At 53.3% G+C, this 25117-nt stretch overlaps 2 protein-coding genes across 2 annotated transcripts; one reads left to right on the forward strand and one right to left on the reverse strand.

The window, feature by feature from the left end:
- Window positions 1-197: 197 nt before the first annotated feature.
- On the reverse strand, window positions 198-7941 carry LOC149271410 (solute carrier family 2, facilitated glucose transporter member 4-like). The gene is made up of 11 exons (XM_089507456.1): window positions 7903-7941; window positions 7428-7538; window positions 5359-5528; window positions 4265-4389; window positions 3824-3939; window positions 1865-2027; window positions 1508-1695; window positions 1240-1344; window positions 999-1100; window positions 523-726; window positions 198-407 (listed from the first exon to the last, which is right to left on the reverse strand). The coding sequence occupies exons 1-11, from the start codon at window positions 7939-7941 to the stop codon at window positions 198-200; spliced, it is 1533 nt and encodes a 510-aa protein (XP_089363582.1).
- A 10663-nt stretch (window positions 7942-18604) lies between these two features.
- LOC149271411 (claudin-7-like) lies at window positions 18605-23318 on the forward strand. The gene is made up of 4 exons (XM_089507464.1): window positions 18605-18827; window positions 22260-22424; window positions 22768-22852; window positions 23147-23318. Exons 1-4 carry the CDS (start codon window positions 18605-18607, stop codon window positions 23316-23318), a joined length of 645 nt encoding a protein of 214 aa, XP_089363590.1.
- Window positions 23319-25117: the final 1799 nt, after the last annotated feature.

Genomic DNA, 25117 nt, shown 5'->3' on the forward strand with positions numbered 1-25117 from the left:
CACATTTATACACAACGTATCCACGGATTCCACGCCCCGCCGCGCTCCCCACCGCCTCTCACCCCCCCTCTCCCTCAACAGGGCAGAAAGCAGGCGTCCGGGGTATCCCTGTCTGTGCAAACGTCCTCCGGTAATATCAGTCCCACACTGCAGGTGGCGCCACACTGGATTCCACGCCATCACTGAGTGTGCACTCGTCACTCATCCTCGCCACCTCCTCCCAGACTGTCCATCTCCGTGCTCGCCTTCACCTCCATGTCCAGCAGCGACAGGTTCCTGCCACGAAAGGCGTGAGAAATCTCATCGAAGGACTTCCCGCGGGTCTCGGGGACACGGAAATATGTGAACACCAGGAAGCCCACCAGCAGCAGGGCGAAGAGCAGGAAAACGTAAGGACCACAGAGATCCTAGAGAGGGCGGGGGGCCAAGAAGAAGGGTCATGTGATGAAACGGAGCAGCACACTTGCCACGTGTCGTGTTAGCACACAGTGGCCCCTTAACGTGTCCCCCCCCGTCACTCACCGCGACGTATGGGAAGAACATGCCGATGATGAAGTTCGATGTCCAGTTGGTGCAGCTGGCGATAGACATGGCCGCTGGTCGCGGGCCCTGGCTGAAGAGCTCCGCCACGATGAACCACGGGATGGGGCCGGGGCCAATCTCAAAGAAGGCGACAAAGCCGAAAATGGCCACCATGCTGAGCGAGCTCATGGACGGGACCGTGTCCTGCGGGGAGCAGAAGGACATCAGAACAGGGCCTCCCCCCACGTCTGTCACTGGTGGTCTCGCCCCGGTGTCACGGGAGCCATATTTCCCTCAGTGAGGGGTAAAAGAGCACGTGGGGCACCTCCCTCAGATTTCACAGGTATACGGGGTGTCAGCCATGCGCGGGCCCGGACGTGGCGCACATAGCTGCGTGTATCCTGCAGGGGCCACCCATGTATTTATCGTCTGATTCTAATCCCCGGTCTGACCCCGGCCACGCATCACACACTGACCTGCAACACCATGGCCACGGTCATCAGGAGCGCGCAGATAACCATTCCAGCCAATCCCAGGAGGTGTAGAGTGCGGCGTCCGGCCCGCTCCACCAGGAACAGCTGTGGGGGAGGAGAGCGACATTAAGACACGGGAAGCGGACCACCCACGTGGACCCTCAGCAGCCTATGAGAGGAAGGTGGGAAGGCACATGGCCCCTGGCAGAACACCCAACCCCCCCCGCCCCCGATCCCCTCTCACCGACACCACGGTGAAGGCGGTGTTAACGATCCCCGCTCCTATCGTAGCATAAATTGGCTGCTCCACCCCCGCCTTCGAGAAGATATCTGTGGAATAATAAAATATCTGGGGAGGAAAAAAAAACAGCAGTGATGAGTCATCTCGTGGCCCCTGCATAAATAGCTATAGGTCAGAAATTCAGATAAAAAGTCTGGCTAAAGCCCCGCCTCTAGCCACGCCCCAAACCAAAAGTGCCCCATCCAGGGCTGTGCCACGTGCCGTCTCTCACCGCGTTGATGCCGGACAGCTGTTGGGAAAGCTGCAGGACGATGGCGACCAGGATGGGCTGTCTGTACGAGCGAGAGCGGAAGATCTGCACGATCGAGACCTTCGGCTCAGAGTCCATCTGTCTCTTCTCCTCCTTCATTTCAGACAGATCCTCCGAGACATCCAGGAGGCCGGTAAGACGGCGCAGGCCTGGGGGCAAAGGGGAGAAAACCGGTCACATGATGTGACACCACGGCCACACGCTCGCTCACTCAATGACAGTCACACTCGCTCAGTCACACACAGCCACACGGTGACCGTCACACGCTCGGTCGGTGAGAGACACCCTCCGCTCGCTCCCTCGGTGAGAGACACTCACTCTTCTTGGCCTGAGCTTCTTGTTCACACACGATGTAAAGGAAGCGGGGACTCTCTGGACAGAATGGGAGCATCAAGGACTGCGCGGCGGCCGGAATCAGAGTCACCCAGAACAGAGCCGACCAGCGAGTCCTGGACCCCAGGAAGAGATCCAGCCCCAGAACCTGAGAAGGGCAGAAAGGAAGGAGAGAGACGGGGCAGACAGGAAGGAGAGACACAGGGCGGACAGGAAGGAGAGACACGGGACGGACAGGAAGGAGAGACACGGGGGCGACAGGAAGGAGAGACACGGGGCGGACAGGAAGGAGAGACACGGGGGCAGACAGGAAGGAGAGACACGGAGCGGACAGGAAGGAGAGAGACGGGGCGGACAGGAAGGAGAGAGACGGGGGCAGACAGGAAGGAGAGAGATGGGGCAGATAGGAAGGAGAGACACGGGGCGGACAGGAAGGAGAGAGAGACGGGGTGGACAGGAAGGAGAGAGACCGGGGCAGATAGGAAGGAGAGACACGGGGCGGACAGGAAGGAGAGACACGGGGCGGACAGGAAGGAGAGAGACGGGGAGGACAGGAAGGAGAGAGACGGGGCGGACAGGAAGGAGAGAGACGGGGGCGGACAGGAAGGAGAGAGACGGGGGCAGACAAGAAGGAGGGAGATGGGGGCAGAAAGGAAGGAGAGACGGGGCAGACAGGAAGGAGAGACGGGGGCAGACATGAAGGGGAGAGACGGGGCAGACAGGAAGGAGAGAGACGGGGCAGACAGGAAGGAGAGAGACGGGAGCAGACAGAAAGGGGAGAGAGACGGGGGCAGACAGGAAGGAGGGAGACGGGGCAGACAGGATGGAGAGAGATGGGGCCATAAAGGAAGGAGAGAGGCGGGGGGAGACATGAAGGGGAGAGACAGCGCAGACAGGAAGGAGAGAGACGGGGCAGACAGGAAGGAGAGAGACGGGGCACACAGGAAGGAGAGAGACGGGGCAGACAGAAAGGGGAGAGACGGGGCAGACAGGAAGGAGAGAGACGGGGCAGACAGGAAGGAGAGAGACGGGGCAGACAGAAAGGGGAGAGACGGGGCAGACAGGAAGGAGAGAGACGGGGCAAACAGAAAGGGGAGAGACGGGGCAGACAGAAAGGGAAAGACGAGGCAGACAGGAAGGAGAGACAGGGCAGACAGAAAGGGGAGAGACAGAGCAGACAGGAAGGAGAGACAGGGGCAGACAGGAAGGAGAGACGGGGCAGATAGATTAGAGACTGAAACGCGCAGGGGTTGCGAGAGGTCGCAGTAAAGCTGACACTAGAAATGCTTTGTGTTATTATTCGGTATATTTAACATATGCAGATTCACAGGTTCTGGTCCGCCACAGAATATGATGCAGTTTCCCCTCCATTTCCCATGATCCCTCTGTGCAGGCGGCATCAGAATCCCATTGGTAAGCCCAAGCAGAAAGTTGGAAGCCGCTTCCTGTTCTCTCCCCGCTAGCGATTGTTTCCAGCCGCGCAGGTCCCTCCGTGACGCTATTATCACAAATATCTCAGAGTGAAGGGGCGATTTATACCCCGTGCCAGGGCAGCAAGATGCCTGTTCCTGCATACGTCACGACAGGAAGTGACCTCACAGCCAAGCTAAAGGTTTGGGTGGTGAGGACGGTGGGTCAGGTAGGCAGCTCCCACATGGCAGGTAAGTCCATAGCCCTGCCCAAGCCCCATCTTTAAACCCGCCCCTGAGCACCTCTAACCACGCCCTGAATCCAGGTGTACGGATCAGGGTGGCAGATAGGCGGGAATAATACGTTTAGGGATCTGTTACTAACCCATACCCTGTGCCCTGTCTGATCCCCTGCACCTACATTTGTAAAAAGAGCACCTCCAGCATGCGCGGCTCCAGGGAGGGGGATCCATATAGATTCTGATACTGGAGCAGAACAGATCTGGCAGGCTAGCAGCATGCGCGAGAAGCTTACCTGGGCTATCAGAATCCCAATGACTAAGGCCAGCTGGTGTAGGGTGCCCAGCGCCCCCCGCAGGTGTGTCGGAGCAATCTCCCCTACGTACATTGGCACCAACCCCGAGGCCAGACCTGTGGGAGAAGGGAGCAGGTGAGGGATTGCTATAGACCGGTGGCAAGATAAAGGGTTAAACCTGCATGCCTGTCCAAGAGGATGCTGGCTGTCAAAAAGTTAATCAAGGCAGGCTTCCGTGACAGATCAGGGGTTAAGGCTTAACAGTTAACTCTGGCATCAGAGGGGTTAATGGAGTGAAATCTAGCTCTCTGGTATAATGGAGGTTAATATAGCGAGTCCTAGTTCTCTGGGTTAATCAAGGGTTAATGGAACCCAACCCCTCTAGCGTAGCATGGGGAGGAGTCACACAGATTAGGCTGCAGAGGGTTAATTGTCTATTACCTGAATACACTCCAATCAGAAACCTTCCAATGATCATCATCTCATACGATTGGCTGATCTGGGACAGACCCATAAGACTTCCCCCGAGGAACGCAAAGACGTTGTTGATGACCATAGCGCGTTTCCTGCACCAGATGGACGGACGGACGGGGAGAGAACAGGCAGTGAGAGTGGAGGACATGCGCGGGCACACAGTGACAACACGTGATATGTGGGGCGTGAATTGGGGGGTACCGGGCACGGGCTTTAATAGGGGCAGATCATCCCCATGGGCCCTTTCCTTCCTGTGTCCCCCCCCCTCTCCTACCCCAGTGCCTCCCTCTTCCCATATGCCCCTCTTTCCTCCTCTGATGCCCCTCTTTTCTCCATTAGACTGGAGGACATGTTTTATGTGTAATTGGATGGGCCGAGTGTGACGGAAGGATGCGCCGTGGACACCGCCGGTGCGTTACAGGAACGGAATGTTCCACAATTACTGCGAGGTGGCAAATAATCAGCAATGACCAGCTGGCAGGGGACACGGGAGATGGAGAGAGGAGGGAGAGAGGGAGGGGGGATAGAAGGTAGAGAGGGAAGGAGAACAGGTAGTGAGGGAGAAGAGAGAGGGGAGGTAGAAGGTAGCAATGATAGGAGAGCAGGTAGTGAGGGAGAAGAGAGAGGGGGGAGGAGAGCAGGTAGTGAGGGAGAAGTGATTGGGGATAAAGGGAGAGATGAGGGAAGAAGGTAGTGAAGGAGGAAAAAGGAGAGAGGGAGGGTAAAGCGAGGCAGAGCAGGTAGTGAGGGAGGAGTCAGAGAGAGATAAAGGGAGAGAGAGGAGGCGATAAAAGGTAGTGAGCGAGGAAAGAGGAGGGAGAGCAGGTAGTGAGCGAGGAAAGAGGAGGGAGAGCAGGTAGTGAGGTAGTGAGGTAGTGAGGGAAGAGAGGGGATAGAAGGCCCGGGGGGGGGGGATTGTTTCCATACCATGTTTTCTGAGCGTTCCCAGAATGCTTAAGTGGGAGGAACCACCACTACATGTTGTAGGCACCAGCCAGGCTCGTGGCAGATAGACAGGGATTGGTGAATAACTGCCCCCGATGGAGTGAAGTCTCACTCACCTTCCCAACCATTGAGACACGACTCCCACGCTGAGAGAGGACACCATTCCACCGATGGAGAATATGGCCACGGACAGCGACCACAGGGTTCTCAGCAGAGAGGGGTCTATGGAGGGGGATCCCGGGGGGCTGCGGCTTATCCACGACTCGTTATAACTCTGCTCGATGATCTGCGGGGGGTACAGACATCATACACCCCCACGGAATGCCACGGACCCTCAATGCCACGCTTACCCCACTAACTCTCCATACACTGCCCACAGCCACGCTTACCCCACTAACTCTCCATACACTGCCCACAGCCACGCTTACCCCACTAACTCTCCATACACTGCCCACAGCCACGCTTACCCCACTAACTCTCCATACACTGCCCACAGCCACGCTTACCCCACTAACTCTCCATACACTGCCCACAGCCACGCTTACCCCACTAACTCTCCATACACTGCCCAATGCCACGCTTACCCCACTAACTCTCCATACACTGCCCAATGCCACGCTTACCCCACTAACTCTCCATACACTGCCCAATGCCACGCTTACCCCACTAACTCTCCATACACTGCCCACAGCCACGCTTACCCCACTAACTCTCCATACACTGCCCACAGCCACGCTTACCCCACTAACTCTCCATACACTGCCCAATGCCACGCTTACCCCACTAACTCTCCATACACTGCCCAATGCCACGCTTACCCCACTAACTCTCCATACACTGCCCAATGCCACGCTTACCCCACTAACTCTCCATACACTGCCCAATGCCACGCTTACCCCACTAACTCTCCATACACTGCCCAATGCCACGCTTACCCCACTAACTCTCCATACACTGCCCAATGCCACGCTTACCCCACTAACTCTCCATACACTGCCCAATGCCACGCTTACCCCACTAACTCTCCATACACTGCCCACAGCCACGCTTACCCCACTAACTCTCCATACACTGCCCACAGCCACGCTTACCCCACTAACTCTCCATACACTGCCCAATGCCACGCTTACCCCACTAACTCTCCATACACTGCCCACAGCCACGCTTACCCCACTAACTCTCCATACACTGCCCAATGCCACGCTTACCCCACTAACTCTCCATACACTGCCCACAGCCACGCTTACCCCACTAACTCTCCATACACTGCCCAATGCCACGCTTACCCCACTAACTCTCCATACACTGCCCAATGCCACGCTTACCCCACTAACTCTCCATACACTGCCCAATGCCACGCTTACCCCACTAACTCTCCATACACTGCCCAATGCCATGCTTACCCCACTAACTCTCCATACACTGCCCACAGCCACGCTTACCCCACTAACTCTCCATACATTGCCCACAGCCACGCTTACCCCACTAACTCTCCATACACTGCCCACAGCCACGCTTACCCCACTAACTCTCCATACACTGCCCAATGCCACGCTTACCCCACTAACTCTCCATACACTGCCCAATGCCACGCTTACCCCACTAACTCTCCATACACTGCCCAATGCCACGCTTACCCCACTAACTCTCCATACACTGCCCAATGCCACGCTTACCCCACTAACTCTCCATACACTGCCCACAGCCACGCTTACCCCACTAACTCTCCATACACTGCCCACAGCCACGCTTACCCCACTAACTCTCCATACACTGCCCAATGCCACGCTTACCCCACTAACTCTCCATACACTGCCCACAGCCACGCTTACCCCACTAACTCTCCATACACTGCCCAATGCCACGCTTACCCCACTAACTCTCCATACACTGCCCAATGCCACGCTTACCCCACTAACTCTCCATACACTGCCCAATGCCACGCTTACCCCACTAACTCTCCATACACTGCCCAATGCCACGCTTACCCCACTAACTCTCCATACACTGCCCACAGCCACGCTTACCCCACTAACTCTCCAGAAGTTGCCCTTGTGTGGTTATAAGGGTTCCACGCCAGATCCACGTCCTCAGAATAAAGAACCTCATGCGGAGAAACCCAGAAATACCCCCAGATGCACCACCATCCCAGTGAAAAGCCCCTCTATGTTTGGGGGTCTCTTACCTTTTGGGGGGCATTGATGACTCCGATGTTGTACCCAAATTGAAATGACCCCAGGATGGCCGTGACCACGGACAGTACGAGGGTCCTCGTGACGCCACGCCGGACCACCTGCTGGGGGAGATCCCAATCACACAGGAAACGCTTGGTGCCCCCCTCTATATATATTTACCCCATTCCCACCCCACGGCTTCTACCCCTGCCCTCCACCCTCATTATACCCCGGATCTGCCCTCCACCCTCATTATACCCCGGATCTGCCCTCCACCCTCATTATACCCCAGATCTGCCCTCCACCCTCATTATACCCCGGATCTGCCCTCCACCCTCATTATACCCCAGATCTGCCCTCCACCCTCATTATACCCCGGATCTTCCCTCCACCCTCATTATACCCCAGATCTGCCCTCCACCCTCATTATACCCCAGATCTGCCCTCCACCCTCATTATACCCCAGATCACCCCAGATCCACGTACCTGCCCTCCATCGATGGGCTGGAACCCGTGAGAGGGCATTTCCAGCCAAGGGCAAATTACTCCGAGAAATCCTTCGCCGTGACCTTGCAGGAAAGAGGCAGGGAGGGGCAGGAAGGACGGAAAATAATGGGACACCCCAGCCCGGGGCAAGTTCCTCGGAACCCTCTGCAGGGGTATCAGGGGTAAAAAGAGAGACAGGAGAGGGGACACGGTTTGGGGGAGAGAACGTTCAGGAGACACGGAGAAGAGGGGTATCTGACACCCTGCCAAGGAGTGAGTGGGGAGGAGAGGCTGGCGGGGCAGAGTGAGTGGAAGGAAGGGGCAGAATGGGAGGAGTGAGGGGGGGTCTCATAACACAAGCAGGGGCAGACCCCGTGGGGGGCACAGCAGGTGTGGGGAGGAGGCCCTGCCGTGGGGTGTAAAGTGAGGTCACTGTGGTATTCAGTTTGGGTTTCTATTTGTGGCCCGCGGTCCCTCTGCGTCACTTGTGTGACCACGACACGCGTAACAGCGCTCGCTATTCTTCCTGCCCCGGCTGCGGGGTAATTTCCGTGCCCCCCCAGGCTGTCACTGAAAGGTCGCAGCTGTCCTGCTGGGGAGGGGGCGATGTGACACGGACGAAAATATCGGAACCCGACACCCCGCGGGAGCCTCAGACTCTTTAACCTTCACACGCCGCCATGGCGCGTGGCTGTTAGATTGCGAGCTCCTGGGGTGCAGCGTCCGTTAGAGCACCAAGCCCTCTGCCGGCTCCACCGAATACCTGGCTCAGGGGCCGCTCTCACGCAGCCAGATCCGTGGCAGCCGGACGTGGCTCGCCCTATTTACTTACATAGCGGGGATGCTCATAAAGGCTATTACTTTAACTCTTTATGTGCCCCCTCTGGGGCATGGCGGGGGCTGCCGGTCCAGGGAAGTCAAGCGTTTCAAGGACTCCACCATAAAATGCCATCTATTCCACTGAGAGGGTAGTAGATGCGTGGAACAGCTACCCAGCAGAGGTGGTAGAGGGTAATACAGTGAGGGTATTAAACATGCATGGGATAGACATACGGCTCCTGAATCTAAGACGAGACCGACGACTGATTAAGGTTGGACTCTTTACATAGTGGACGGGGGCCGACGGGGGCCGTTCTCCCGGCAGGTCGTGTTTCTGCGTATAAAGGAAAGTGCGTCGCCGACCAATGAGCTGCCTCTGAACACAGATCCTTTAACCCTTCGGAGGAGCAGCTGCTACAGATAGAGAGTGGGAGTCTTAAACTTGGAAGATCAGTAAAAAAATGTCCCTTTAACCATCGGGGCGGAAAAACAGGGAGAAAAAACAGCTTTGATATAACCGCGTCGTGTGGAGCCTGGAAGGTGGCCCACAAAATAATTAATTTAAAGAATAAAAAAACATTTATTTATTATTTTTTACTGGGGGCGGGGTTTATAGTGGGGGGGCACCTGCGACATCACAGTCCCTGATCCACGCACATTAACAGGGATCAGGCTCCTCTTAGCACAGATCGGCGGGCGGCACCTTTAGCCAATCAGCATCATCCTCTCAACTGTATATATCCAATGCGCACCTCCCAAGAGTCCTGAAGTTGGCAGGGCAGTCCTGATTTTCAGCAACACAGCGTAGCTGCTTCGCTGTCTCTTTTTTGTGGGCATCGGGGCCCGTGGGCCAGTGAGGGGCTCCTCGGGAGCTCGCCGAGGTCTGTGATTAGCACCTATTCCTAATCTGTGACAGGGGAGACCGGGGAAGGGGGCCGGCGGGAGCCACCGGTCAGTTAATTATAGGAACTTTATCCTGTCAAGGGCACCTTCCACGGGGCCACAAATACACGGAGCGTTACAAGTATAAGGGAATACCTATAGATTGTAAGCTCATGTGCCGGGCCCTCAGGGGCCCACTATTCCTGCTAAGAACTTTGTATAAAGTAACATCTGGGTCTCTTCATCAGGTGCATTAGTTTGGGATCTGAGACGCCTGGCCGCCGGGGGCCGCTTATCCCACGCGGAGGACGCACTCCGGGGCCGCTTATCCCGCGCGGACGACGCTCTCCGGGGCCGCTTATCCCGCGCGGAGGACGCACTCCGGGGCCGCTTATCCCGCGCGGAGGACGCTCTCCGGGGCCGCTTATCCCGCGCGGAGGACGCTCTCCGGGGCCGCTTGTCTGTGGAGTACGCTGTGACGTCGCCCAAGGAGGGCTTTGGCTCAGACAGTTGCATAAAGTGCCCACCAGGTGGCGCCCTGTCCTTGGTCTCAGATCCTCCACTGCTTCAGGCTAATTCAGGGCACTTGGCCATTAACCCTTTCCTGGAAGGCCAAGGAAGTGCCCAATAATATCAGGTTTTATTTGGATGTCCCTATGCATTTGTCGTTACCCCCGGAATCACAGACATACCCGGTGCGCTGGGGCCCTACAGCTCGTCGGCCACACACACCTTTAGCACGTGGCCCGTGAGACATCAGACAGCGGAGGGGCCCCCAGGGTCTCATTTCTTTCACGTTGCTGATTATCTATTATCATACCGGGGCCCCAAGAGCTCAGGGGGCCCTAAATACATACGCAGAGTTCCAGGGGCTACAATGGTGTACAGACCCCCAAACCGGCAGTGTGTCCTTCCCATGAGTCCCAGGAGGCCACCCCTCCTACTACTCCATATATCCCCTATTACTCCATATAACCCTCCCCATAGCCCTCCAATACTCCATATAACCCTCCCATAACCTCCTATTACCCCATATAACCCTCCCCATAACCCCTCCATTACCCCATATAACCCTCCCCATAACCCCTCCATTTACTCCATATAACCCTCCCCATAACCTCCTATTACCCCATATAACCCTCCCTATAACCCTCCCCATAACCCCTCCATTTACTCCATATAACCCTCCCCATAACCTCCTATTACCCCATATAACCCTCCCCATAACCCCTCCATTTACTCCATATAACCCTCCCCATAACCTCCTATTACCCCATATAACCCTCCCTATAACCCCTCCATTACCCCATATAACCCTCCCCATAACCCCTCCATTTACTCCATATAACCCTCCCCATAACCTCCTATTACCCCATATAACCCTCCCTATAACCCTCCCCATAACCCCTCCATTTACTCCATATAACCCTCCCCATAACCTCCTATTACCCCATATAACCCTCCCCATAACCCCTCCATTTACTCCATATAACCCCTCCCCATAACCTCCTATTACCCCATATAACCCTCCCCATAACCCCTCCATTTACTCCATATAACCCTCCCCATAACCTCCTATTACCCCATATAACCCTCCATTACCCCATATAACCCTCCCCATAACCCCTCCATTTATTCCATATAACCCTCCCCATAACCTCCTATTACCCCATATAACCCTCCCCATAACCCCTCCATTACTCCATATAACCCCTCCATTACTCCATATAACCCTCCCCATAACCCCTCCTATTACTCCATATAACCCCTCCCCATAACCCCTCCTATTACTCCATATAACCCTCCCCATAACCTCCTATTACCCCATGTGACGGAAGCCTCCATCACTGGGACCACTGGAGAAGCCTGATTGCCAGCCTCCTCCCTATTGACTATGGGCCCTGGGTTTGTAAAGGCTTCTGTGGCTACCCCCAGCAGTATCATCTCATCACTGGCTGAGGGGATTATCTCCGGCAGACAGCCAGGATCTGCCACCAGGGAGTCACCACCATTCTTTGATGTTTAATGTTGTATAAATCAGTCTCCCCCCTATTGTATTGTTAATCCCGTTACTGCCCCTGTTGTCTCTGAGAGGCAGATTAAGGGGGCGGTTTGTGTCCCAATATCTTGTTTTATGTTAATGTGTGTTTTGCTGGATATATCCAGCCCTGTGTGTCTAAAATAAATCAGTCTTCGTTTGGTTTTACCCTACACTGAGTCTCGGCGAGTGACTGGGGAACCGGGGAAAGTGTGTTGTCCCAGGCTAAGGGAGCACAAGACAGCGGAGGCAGTCGGTCGGACGAGCCAGCTCCGTGACATTGGTGGCAAGCGGTGGGATTTCTTCTTAGTCTGAGGGACACTTACTTTCTACCGGGATTGACCGACAGGACGGCAGACTTCGGTCGCCTTGGCAAGGACATGGATGTGGTATCCGAATTCCAGGGGCTGCTGCGGGTCATCCTCTCCTGCTACACCACTGCTTTGCCTACAGAACAATACCAGAACCTGAGGCAAGTGGTTCGACGGTCAGTATGGCAGAGGGCTGTTATACGCCGGGGTCAGTGTCTTCCAAGCTCCGAACAAAAGATTAGAGACCAGCGGGAACTACGGATGTCTTTCCTGGGACAGCAACCCCAGGAGCAATGGGTATCCGAATTGGACAAGCTGGTCCAACAGGAGGTAGAGCTGGAAGATCACTATAGGGCTCTGCAGTGGTATACAGAACAAGCATATTGGGGAACTGCGAAAGAATGTTCTCCAGAGGGCCATGACTTTGGTGGCCCTGCCCCTGGATTATTATGGGATAGTCTTCAGGAGGATCCGGACTTCGGCAGTACAGCGGAGTGGCGGATTGAGGACATCCGGGATTTCAGGGAGTGGGACCTCCCAGATGCACTAGGACTTAAAGGTGATTTAGACTTTTTAATTACGCAGGAGTGGGAACTGGAGAAGGCGTATAAAAAACTGTTTGACCGCGTTCAACAGAATGCCCCGGTGTCCAGGGATTGTGTGGATTTTGTGGATGTTATTGAGTGGTCAGCTGAGGATGTTGACCCAGGCGGGGTGGATGGGACTGCGGTCTCCACCCCTGAGTCACAGGGAGACTGGGCAGCTAATCCAGATCCGATACTGGAGCTGTGCGACTGTGCTCCACAACCAGATCCAGAGATTGTGGATCTAACTGATTTTACATCTGAGGATGTTAACCCAAGAGGGGTGGATAACACTGCGGTCTCCACACCGGGGGCCTCAGAATGCTGGGCAGTCTGCCCAGATCTCTTAGTCCCAGTTGAAGAGCTGGCAACAGGGCAGAGAGCTGCTGGCTTCTGCCCCACACCTGCAATGACTACAGGGATCCAGGGAGATGTGGCAGCCGGCCCTTCTCCCCAGCGGCAGCTCACATGTCCGGGAGCGGAGGAACTTGTTTTTCCTCCCCAGCGGCAGTGGGAGGAACCGAGAGATGTGACAGCCGGTCCATCTTCCCAGCGGCAGCTCACATGTCCGGGAGCAGAGGAACCGGCCCTCCCTCCCCAGCGGCAGGCCGACCCACAAGATTCCCTAACCCCAGCTGAAGTGCTGGCAACCAGGCAGAGCATCGCTGGCCTCTGCCCAGCACCTACCAAAGCTGCAGGAGTTCAGGGAGATACAGCGGCCGATCCGCCCCCCCAGCAGCAGAACCTAATTCCAGGACCGGATCAACCGGAACTCCCTCCTCAATGGCAACAGGAGCACCAGGGAGGGGATGCAGGCGGCATCACTCCCCAGCGGTACCCGGGAGATGGCGCAGCCGGCCCATCTCCCCAGCAGCAGCAGGAGCACCAATTTTGGGAGGGCATTAATGGGCCAAATAAACTGACTGACTACGGAGTCAACCCGTTTGGGGTCTCATCCTATGTCAGTCCAATTCGAAGGGGGGAGAATTGTGACGGAAGCCTCCATCACTGGGACCACTGGAGAAGCCTGATTGCCAGTCTCCTCCCTATTGACTATGGGCCCTGGGTTTGTAAAGGCTTCTGTGGCTACCCCCAGCAGTATCATCTCATCACTGGCTGAGGGGATTATCTCCAGCAGACAGCCAGGATCTGCCACCAGGGAGTGACCACCATTGTTTCAGTTTAATGTTGTATAAATCAGTCCCCCCCCCTATTGTATTGTTAATCCCGTTACTGCCCCCGTTGTCTCTGAGAGGCAGATTAAGGGGGCGGTTTGTGTCCCAATATCTTGTTTTATGTTAATGTGTGTTTTGCTGGATATATCCAGCCCTGTGTGTCTAAAATAAATCAGTCTTCGTTTGGTTTTACCCTACACTGAGTCTCGGCGAGTGACTGGGGAACCGGGGAAAGTGTGGTGTCCCAGGCTAAGGGAGCACAAGACAGCGGAGGCAGTCGGTCGGACGAGCCAGCTCCGTGACACCCCATATAACCCTCCCTATAACCCCTCCATTACCCCATATAACCCTCCCCATAACCCCTCCATTACTCCATATAACCCTCCCCATAACCCCTCCATTACTCCATATAACCCTCCCCATAACCCCTCCTATCACTCCATATAACCCTCCCCATAACCCCTCCTATTACTCCATATAACCTGTCACGGTCAGGACTACTTGCCAAGCCGTGACTGTGTGGAGGGTGTGGGCATGAAGGGGTTAATAGCACCAGGCCTCTGGATTTACTAACTTGACCCCTTAACAAGGCATAAGCTACACCAAATTAACCCCCAAATCCTGCCTGTATCCCCCCAGGTAGTCTGCCACCACTCACCATTTTGATACCGGATTCGTGAGAAATCCGAATTAGAACCTCTATCTCTATATATATATCAACCCACCCCGGGCAACTAACATATATATATATATATATCCTGTAGAACTCAATAACAATACGGTAACGTGTTATCCTCTCTTAGGGTTCGTGGAGATCGATACCAGAGCCCAAAGACAGACTTGGATTATGAATATTTTAATAACAAAAAGACAAAGGTTACACAGGGCCAGAATTACAAAAACAAGACATACAAAATAAAAATAAAACAGCAAACAGTTCTTAAAAACAATGGGACTTAAACACAGGACCCTCACTCACGAGTTTCTCCAATACACAGGACCCTCACTCACGAGTTTCTCCAATACACAGGACCCTCACTCACGAGTTTCTCCAATACACAGGACCCCCACTCACGAGTTTCTCCAATACACAGGACCCTCACTCACGAGTTTCTCCAATACACAGGACCCTCACTCACGAGTTTCTCCAATACACAGGACCCTCACTCACGAGTTTCTCCAATAAGTAGGCCTGTGGGAACTCCTTAAGTCCAGATGGTGTCTTACGATGTTGTTCCGATCAGAGTATATCACGGAGTTCTGCTTTGAGGTCGCTGCATTGTCCCTAAATCAGACTCTGTTTCAAGCAAACGCCCCTCTGACCACATGACTGATTATATGACACCATCCCCAAGAATCGGGTCCCATCTTTGATTTGCCAATAAGTTATGGTGGGGTAAAGGTGATGGAAACCCCCCACTTAACATAGGAATGGAATTCCTATAACTCAGGGTCCTTATCTGTTAGGCCACGAATCACCACAGGGGTCCTTTGGGAAGATGACCCCTCTACCCAGAACAGATACAGAGGACATGCACAAAAACACATTAAATCAACCTCAGATTAACTCATTGAATGCCTAAACAAAGAAACTAACCACCTCTGCTGGGTTACCCTTCCATGCATCCACTACGTTATATGAGTTAATCATGACATAACCCTCCCCATAACCCCTCCTATTACTCCATATAACCCCTCCATTACTCCATATAACCCCTCCATTACCCCATATAACCCTCCCCATAACTCCTCTATTACCCCATATAACCCTCCCCATAACCTCCTATTACTCCATATAACCCTCCCCATAACCTCCTATTACTCCATATAACCCTCCCCATAACCCCCTATTACTCCATATAACCCTCCCCATAACCTCTATTACTCCGTATAACCCTCCCCATAACCCCTCCTATTACTCCGTATAACCCTCCCCATAACCCCTCCTATTACTCCATATAACCCTCCCCATAACCCCCTATTACTCCATATAACCCTCCCCATAACCTCCTATTCCTCCGTATAACCCTCCCCATAACCCCTCCTATTACTCCATATAACCCTCCCCATAACCTCCTATTACCCCATATAACCCTCCCTATAACCCCTCCATTACCCCATATAACCCTCCCCATAACTCCTCTATTACCCCATATAACCCTCCCCATAACCTCCTATTACTCCATATAACCCTCCCCATAACCCCCTATTACTCCATATAACCATCCCCATAACCTCCTATTACTCCGTATAACCCTCCCCATAACCCCTCCTATTACTCCATATAACCCTCCCCATAACCTCCTATTACTCCATATGACCCTCCCCATAACCCCTCCTATTACTCCATATAACCCTCCCCATAACCCCTCCTGTTACTCCATATAACCCTCCCCATAACCCCTCCTATTACTCCATATAACCCTCCCCATAACCCCTCCTATTAGTCCATATAACCCTCCCCATAACCCCTCCTATTACTCCATATAACCCTCCCTATAACCCCTCCTATTACTCATATAACCCTCCCCATAACCCCTCCTATTACTCCATATAACCCTCCCCATAACCTCCTATTACCCCATATAACCCTCCCCATAACCCCTCCTATTACTCCATATAACCCTACCCATAACCCCTCCTATTACTCCATATAACCCTCCCCATAACCTCCTATTACCTCATATAACCCTCCCCATAACCCCTCCTATTACTCCATATAACCCTCCCCATAACCCCTCCTATTACTCCATATAACCCTCCCCATAACCTCCTATTACCTCATATAACCCTCCCCATAACCCCTCCTATTACCCCATATAACCCTCCCCATAACTCCTCTATTACCCCGTATAACCACTCCTATGATTATAACCCCTCCAGTTACCCCATATTACCCTCCCCATAACCCATCCTATTACACGATATAACCCCCCCTGATATGATTATTACCCCTCCATACCCTCTCCTATTACCCCATATACCCCCCCTCCCCCCGTGTCCCAATGTATGACAGTACAGGTGATCTGCCGCTGCCGAGCCTCTGTTAGTTTTGGCTCCGGGCTCTTTGCCGGGGCGTTTGTGTGGATTCTGCCCAGGTTTGGGTCGTTAACGGCCCTTTTATGGCTCTTACAGAACGACCTTTGTCCTGATTGAAGTGATGAGGTAACTTCGGTCGGGGTATAACGTCGTGTCGGGGTATACTGTCAGGCCGGGGTATAACGTCAGGCCGGGGTATAACGTCGTGTCGGGGTATACCGTCAGGCCGGGGTATAACGTCGTGTCGGGGTATACCGTCAGGCCGGGGTATAACGTTGTGTCGGGGTATACCGTCAGGCCGGGGTATAACGTCAGGCCGGGGTATAACGTCGTGTCGGGGTATACCGTCAGGCCGGGGTATAACGTCAGGCCGGGGTATAACGTCGTGTCGGGGTATACCGTCAGGCCGGGGTATAACGTCGCGTCGGGGTATACCGTCAGGTCGGGGTATAACGCCAGGCCCGGGTATAATGTCAGCCCGGGGTATAATGTCAGCCCGGGGTATAACGTCAGGCCCGGGTATTAGGTCAGGCCGGGGTATACTGTGTCCCTCTTTCCTCCCTTATACCCCTCCTAACTAACCCCCCAACTACCATCTTTTCCTGCTTCAAAGGATAACTATGAACCCAGCCGGCCAGAGAGGTCCAATGTTAGTGGGCCCTGCATAATACCCCAGGCCCTGCATAATACCCCAGGCCTCACCCCTATAACCCCTACAGCAGGGGCAGTTTAAAAGCTCCGGTCACCCGTGGTTTATCTTTACGCGTCAATTTCCAATCAGTTCCCTTATCAGACGAAATAAAGACTTCTGTGCAGAGAATAGAGCCTCCAGTCTACCCCCAAATTATACACAGAGGTAGTTATTTACCCCAGGGGCCGGCAGTATGGGCAGTAACATACACACAGAGATATTTGCCCCAGGGGTAGTCAGTATGGGCAGTAATGGCATACACAGACTGATATTTATTTACCCCGGGGGCAGTCAGTATGGGCAGTAATATTCACACAGAGATATTTGCCCCTGGAGCAGTCAGTATGGGCAGTAATGGTATATACACAGAGTTATATTTATTTGCCCCTGGGGCAGTCAGTGTGGGCAGTAATGGTATATACACAGAGTGATATTTGCCCCTTGGGCAGTCAGTATGGGCAGTAATGGTATATACACAGAGTGATATTTATTTGCCCCTGGGGCAGTCAGTATGGGCAGTAATGGTATATACACAGAGTGATATTTATTTGCCCCTGGGGCAGTTAGTATGGGCATTAATATACACAGAGATATTTGCCCCTGGGGCAGTCAGTATGGGCAGTAATGGAATTGACAGGCTGGAGGTTGCTGGGATCTCACCCTATTGGGTAACTGCACGATATGGGGCGGTGACGTCACTAGTTTCTGTTGATTCATCTTCTGTGTCTCTTTCACTCTCTGTTACCAGCTGTCCAAGTGACGTCACGGTACCGGTGGGCGGGGCAGACAGGGGGCGGGGCCACTCTGATATAGGAGCCTCAGGTGCCCCACCTGTCCCAGGTATCATCAGATCATCGGATCAACAGCCACAGCCTGCTCTGGTGCTTGGAGGGCAACAATCTCACCTGCAGCCCCTGCTCCATTGACCTTTGGGGGTCTCCTCTCTCAGCCTCTGCCTGACCTTTGGGGGGGTCTCCTCTCTCAGCCTCTGCCTGACCTTTGGGGGTCTCCTCTCTCAGCCTCTGCCTGACCTTTGGGGGTCTCCTCTCTCAGCCTCTGCCTGACCTTTGGGGGGGTCTCCTCTCTCAGCCTCTGCCTTACCTTTGGGGGGGTCTCCTCTCTCAGCCTCTGCCTGACCTTTGGGGGTCTCCTCTCTCTCAGCCATGGCTAACTCTGGGCTGCAGTTACTGGGCTTTGTCATGGCCCTCCTGGGCTGGATCGGCCTCATTGCTGCCACCATCATGCCCCAGTGGCGAATGTCCTCCTACGCTGGTGACCAGATCATCACGGCTGTGGCCATTTACCAAGGGCTGTGGATGTCCTGCGCCACCCAGAGCACGGGGCAGATCCAGTGCAAGGTGTACGACTCCCTGCTGCAGCTGGACGGTAAGTGCCCTGGGGTGGGAAGGGGTTAACTGTGTATCCAACAGCAGATATTTCAAGGACATGAGCAGTTTTACCCCTCTGCGCTTGCCCCTGGGGAGGGTGGCTGCTGCCTTCCCCTCCCAGTCACCTGATTTAGCTGCAGGTGAGCTGGTGCTTTGCCCATGGGGTGATTTTTACCCTGTCCCCATGCTGTGTGAATCCCCGGCAGGGGTGTTTAGGAACATCTGTGTCTTAATGCCCCCCTCATACCTGAATGTGGCCCCTCTCTTTCCCCCCCCCTGTCCTGTATAAACCTCCCCTCCCCACCTGTGTGCGCCTTCAAAGACACTTACTGTGAACCAGTTAAACTGGTTTCTAATGGACTCTCTCAGCTTCCCTCCCCCACCTGGCTGCCTCCTGGGAGCGGCCACGTACTATTCAGTTTTACCCCTTTATAGTAGTTTTTTTGGGGCAAAAAGTCGCAGGGGTACTTAGAAATCACCTTGGGGTAACAGTGGGGCATGTAAGCGCCTGTATTCCCAGCTCCCGTTAGCTCTTATCTGGGGTTGATAAGATTACTTGTGTGGCAGATAAGAGGTTATCGCGGGTCGTGTGAGCGCCAAGTAGCAGGGTGTACCCCGGGACGGGCGCCTAAATATATAGATATATGGATTATATAGCCAGGAGCCGGCGTATATATACACCCTGTGATAGAGCCTATCTATTATATAGCCAGGAGCCGGTGTATATACACCCTGTGATAGAGCCTATCTATTATATAGCCAGGAGCCGGTGTATATACACCCTGTGATAGAGCCTATGGATTATATAGTCAGGAGCCGGTGTATATACACCCTGTGATAGAGCCTATGGATTATATAGCCAGGAGCCGGTGTATATACACCCTGTGATAGAGCCTATGGATTATATAGCCAGGAGCCGGTGTATATACACCCTGTGATAGAGCCTATGGATTATACAGTGGGGTGTGTAGTTATATAGGTGTGTGTGTATTATATAGTTAGGGTGGGTGAGTAGAAGTATATATAAATACTGGCCGGGGTGGAGCCCATGGATTATATAGGCAGGAGTTGATGATATATAATGTATGACAGTAGGTGGTATATGCCTGCTGCGTGATATGAGATGTAGCATAAATGCATGATGTAATAAATTACTGATCATAGTCTATGGAATGATAGATATGAGTGTGTGATGTATGGCATGTATGATATAGTCAGTAGGTTGTATGTATGTATGTATACCCGCTGTATGATGCATATAATAGTGTGTGATGTATGGCGTGTATGATATAGTCAGTAGGTGATAGATACGTGCTGTATGATGTAATATGTAGTACAGTGTGTTTGGAGAATATGATACATATAATAGTGTGTGATATAGTCAGTAGGTGTTAGATATGCGCTGTATTATGTAATATGTAGTACAGTGTGTATGGAGTATATGATACATATAATAGTGTGTGATGTATGGCGTGTATGATATAGTCAGCAGGTGTTAGATATGCGCTGTACGATGTAATATGTAGTACAGTGTGTATGGAGTATATGATACATATAATAGTGTGTGATGTATGGCATGTATGATATAGTCAGTAGGTGATAGATACCCGCTGTATGACCCATGTAATAGTGGTGCGATGTATGGCGTGTGTGATAGTCAGTTGGTGTCAGATACGTGCTGTATTATGTAGTACAGTGTGTATGGAGTATGATACATATAAGTGTGCCATGTATGGCATGTATGATATAGTCAGTAGGATGTGTGTGTGTAATATATAAATATAAATATATATATATTATACCCGCTGTATGATACATAAATTTAGTGTGCGATGTATGGCATGTGTGATATAGTCAGTAGGTGTTAGATATGTGCTGTATGATGTAATATATAGTAGTGTGTATGGAGTACGATACATATAATAGTGTGTGTGTGTGTGTGTGTCCCCCGCACCCGCTGTATGATACATATAATAGTGTGTGATATATGGCGTGTATGATATAGTCAGTAGGTGATAGATATGTGCTGTATGATGTAATATGTAGTACAGTGTGTTTGGAGTATATGATACATAGAATAGTGTGCTATGTATGGTATATGGCATGCCAGTCGTTTATTACATGTGGTTATGTAGCCTGCATATACAGTAGCACTGTCGATACTACAGACCAAACACACGCTAAGTCAGAAGGTGGAGGTGTCTTGCCATGGGAGCTTACAATCTATTGGGACGTTGCAGGGGATGGAATGACGGTTGGGATGGGGCAGGTCACTTCCTCCACATGGGGCTTTTTTTCTGCCCCAGGCCTGTTTACCCTTTGTGTGACTCCCGGCTCCGGTTTCAGTGATACTGCCCCCCCCATTCTTTCTCTCTCTCATGTTCTGGAAGCACTCTCCCCCCCCCCCCTCCTATTATCCTGCCCTCCATTATGTCCTCTCCCCTCCCACTATCTCACCTTTTCCCCCCTCTTCCTGCCACGCCTGAGTTTCATGACACGGAAGGCTCTCTCTGGGAATGTTTGTTGCTCAGCCTCGCCCTCCCCCTGAATGCTCCAGGCTTCCTATTGGTCCATTCAAAGCCACCGCTGTATAGATGAACCTGAAGCAAACGTCTCCCAAAAGCTGCCCCGGAGGGTCTATGCTGTGAACAGGCCCCCGGCTGTGGGGGTGTAGCCTTGTCCCGTGAGCTTGCACTCTGGGTGCTGCATGCCATGGAGAAGCGCATCTGATTCACACGAGGGCCCGAGTGGGACACGCCTGTCATGGCTTTCATCCCGGGCAGTAACTTTAAGGTTATTGCGTAGGCCGTAAGATCTCTAACCCCACAGATGTCCAACAGAGCAGAAAGCGCAGGGTCAGGATGCCCCGCCGCCGCGGTTATTGTGACTGGCTCGGGTAGTCAGACGTGGGAAATGGGGCGTCAGATGCAGAGGGTAGGGGTAGTAAGGGGGGGGGGGGGTCAGAGTATTGGGGGTGTAAGCGACGGATCTCTCCTGTACTTTATGGCGGTGGCCCCTGTGCCCACAGTGGCCGTCCACTCTTGTGTTCTTTGCGGGTCGGATGAAAGGGAGTCACGGCTGGGTCGGTGTGTGCGGGGCCACGGCTGCCGGGTGCTAGCCCTGCGTGGAAGGTTGTGGGGCTTTACTGCATATCACCCCTGATGCCCCTCCTCTCTAGGTTCACTTATGTGTGATGGGAATACAGGGTCCCCCCACATCACCCAGTGAGTGTCTCCTTGTTGCCCACTTGCCCCTTGTTACGGGAAGGGTGGAGTTTCCAGGAGCCGTTCTGCCACACGGCTGCATGTTTTGAAGGTATTAGATACATGGAGCCGCCTTCCCCATGTGCAGGTAAATCCGGGGCTCGGAGCCCTGTGTTCTGGGTGGGGGTATCGGGAAGAGTCTAATCCCCATTTTCTCTCTCTTTCAGCGGCTCTGCAGGCCACTCGCGCCCTCATGGTGGTCTCCATTGTGGTGGGGATTTTCGGGATAGCGATTTCCACCATGGGCATGAAATGTACCAAGTGTGGCGGGGATGACAAGACGAAGAAGGCGCGGATCGCCATGACCGGAGGCTTCGTGTTCCTGCTCGCGGGTGAGTTACCCCTCGCCGTGCCACACCTGGCGTTGGGACCAGACCGGCTGGTTTGTAAGAACGAGGACTAGCTTGGTGGACGCCTCCAGTGGAGCTCTGCTCGCTAGTCCTGCATAAAAGTGTTGAGCCAGACCACAATCTCATCAAATGGGTTCTGCCTGCTGCTGTGAACATTAGGATCCTTTGGGGTTTTGTCCCGTACTGGGTCGCCTCGTTGCCTCTGGTTCTGGCAGCTAAGCCCGGTGCCGTAATGGTTACTGCTTCCTCCCCATGTGCCGATTTGCCCCTGTGCTGCCCCGTGGTCGGGCTCTGCCATGTTGCTGACCGCTTTCTCTCTCCCCAGGTTTGGCTGCCCTCATCGCCTGCTCGTGGTACGGGAATCAGATCATCCGGGATTTCTACAACCCCCTGACGCCCATCAACACAAAGTGAGTGACGGCCGCGTCTGGGGGGCTTCTGACCCCTCGGCGTGCTTTACCTGCTTCCTAAACGGAGCATCGGGAGATATGGGGGGCAGTTGGAAGCTGAGTGCCGGTGGGGTCGGGAAAGTGTCCCATGATAAGCTTGAGGATGGCGTTGGTGCCACGGGGCATTTAAGAGTATGACACGGTGATGACCCTCCGTTTGGGTCTCCAAGGGTTGTAGACTCCCTTCTTACCACCTGTGGCAGATTGAATGTTTTGCCCCGTTACTTGCCCCTGACCCTTGTCCTTTGCTTCTAGGTATGAGTTTGGAGCCGGCGTCTTCCTGGGCTGGGCAGGCTCCTTCCTGGTCATACTTGGCGGTGCTCTCCTGGCTTGTTCATGCCCTCGAAGGGGCAGCTACGGAGCCAAAGGTTACCCAAAAGGTGGGGCCCGGTCCAAGGCACCGTCTACCGGCAAGGAATACGTCTGATCCCCGTGACCTGAAGCGGCCCCCTCGGACCCACTTCGGAAGGAGGCAACTGTGACCATGGGTGGACTCGGATGCTTCTGGGCAGAGGGACTTGTTGGTTCCCTGGTGGGAAGTGTGTATGTGTGGGGGGCGGTTCTGCTTGGGCCCCCAGCTCCGCCGAGGACTTGCCCCGCTAGTTGTGGCAGATTACCCCACGCTCCTCTTGGATCTGGATATATATATAAATATATATGTTTATTTTGCGTGGGACTTGTCTATTTTTAGCTCAAACCCTTAACCCACAGACCGTGGCCCCCGGTGACGGCCGCTGCCGTATAAATGGCTGCTGTTTGCTGATTTTTTTATTAAGCGGGGATTTGAAGATGGGAATTTTGTAAATAAATTTTGTTTTTTGGAAAATATGCTGTTTTGTCTGTCCTTATATGGAATATACAGGATTTAATGTGGAATTTGTGTGGCCCTGGGGCCCCCAATAGGACTGGTGGGGTCAGCACTGGCAGAGGGTAAATGCCCGGGGACGGTGAACAAGTGCGACAAGTGCGGGTCTGATGCCAGCTGAGGGTTAATGTGACTGATGCGGAAGTTGATGAAGAGCCACAGATTTGCCCCTCTGTGGAGCATCTGGCACTGATGTGGTTAACCCTTTAACTGTTATAACCACATCTGCGGATGGGGCCAGCACAGATGGGGTTAAAGCTTGATCGGGGGGGGGGGGTGTCGGCATATCTCTGGCAGTGACAAGGTGTGTGTGTGTCAGTCAGTCAGTCAATAACCCCCTTCATGGCACATCATGACTGAAAAGCTCGACAGCGAACCCACCGGCCCTGCCCCGGGAGCGACCACAAGCGCCGTAGCGACATTCTGCCTCTCACAAGATGGCGGCGAACAAGTAACCAAAACAAACTCCTCAGCGTGTTTCTCCAGAACTTTCCTGAGAACTCCGTGCGCCCTCTGTATGTACAATACGGGTACTGCAGCCAACCGTGCTGGTCAATAGAGCCCGGATCACTAATCACAGGCTGGCAAACGCGGGGAAAGGGTTAACATACCCCGGAGTGTCCGGCTGTCAGACACATGTATGGTTTGATGAGGTAACGCGGGGGGGGGGGGCGCAGATTGACCGGATTTGGAATAAACTTCAAAAAAGACAAAATGCTGCTTGTACTTCCTGCACCGTAACCTGCAAAACACATAAACACAAAAAGCATAACAAAGAAAGTGGGTATTCCCAAACGCGGGGCAGAAAATTTATTCCGCAGGAAGGGGGAAAAAAAATCAAAAGTTAGAAAAAGTGCTTTTTTCCCCCCCTTCAAGTTTTCACCGTAAACTAGACAATTTGATAAAAAAGATGGGATCTGAAGGAATTCCTGCCCTGAAAAGATTATAATTTTCGGGTTCAGTAAATGAGAGGAAAATGTGCGCTAAACTCGAGGAACCGGCCTCGGCGGGTACAAAACTCCCGGTGCTGACGGGGGTAAAAGGCGCTGTCGGGGCAAATATTCCGGGGTTGCTCGAACGCCGTCACGTGTTTAGTCCCCACTATGGGGGTTAAAAAGCAAAGCGGCCCCCCGATTCTGCCCCGTGATCAGATCCTCAGGCAGTGCGCGCCAGAATTAGGCTCAGGGCAATGTGTGAGGTAACCCCGGAATTTCTGCCCCAGGTGGGGCTTTAACAGAGAATTAGCTGGGTCTATAAACATAGCACCCCGGAACCTGGATGTGTATGAATACAATCCGTCGGCAGAGGCGCGGGAAGCCCCCACAATGCTCTGCAAGTTACACAAACATGGCGCCTGAAAC

Source organism: Sceloporus occidentalis, unplaced genomic scaffold, assembly GCF_023333645.1.
Source record: "Sceloporus occidentalis isolate IW3139 unplaced genomic scaffold, rSceOcc1.0.p SCAF_524, whole genome shotgun sequence".
Classification (NCBI taxonomy): Eukaryota; Metazoa; Chordata; class Lepidosauria; order Squamata; family Phrynosomatidae; genus Sceloporus; species Sceloporus occidentalis.

Coding starts and splice junctions, on each gene's coding strand:
- LOC149271410 (XM_089507456.1), bottom strand. CDS start 7,941: ATGCCCTCTCACGGGTTCCAGCCCATCGATGGAGGGCAG. Junction 2,028..3,823: donor TTGGGATTCTGATAGCCCAG/GTAAGCTTCTCG, acceptor TGCCCTTCTCAG/GTTCTGGGGCTGGATCTCTT. Junction 727..998: donor CCGTGGCCATGGTGTTGCAG/GTCAGTGTGTGA, acceptor TGCTCCCCGCAG/GACACGGTCCCGTCCATGAG.
- LOC149271411 (XM_089507464.1), top strand. CDS start 18,605: ATGGCTAACTCTGGGCTGCAGTTACTGGGCTTTGTCATGGCCCTCCTG. Junction 18,828..22,259: donor CTCCCTGCTGCAGCTGGACG/GTAAGTGCCCTG, acceptor TCTCTCTTTCAG/CGGCTCTGCAGGCCACTCGC. Junction 22,853..23,146: donor CTGACGCCCATCAACACAAA/GTGAGTGACGGC, acceptor CTTTGCTTCTAG/GTATGAGTTTGGAGCCGGCG.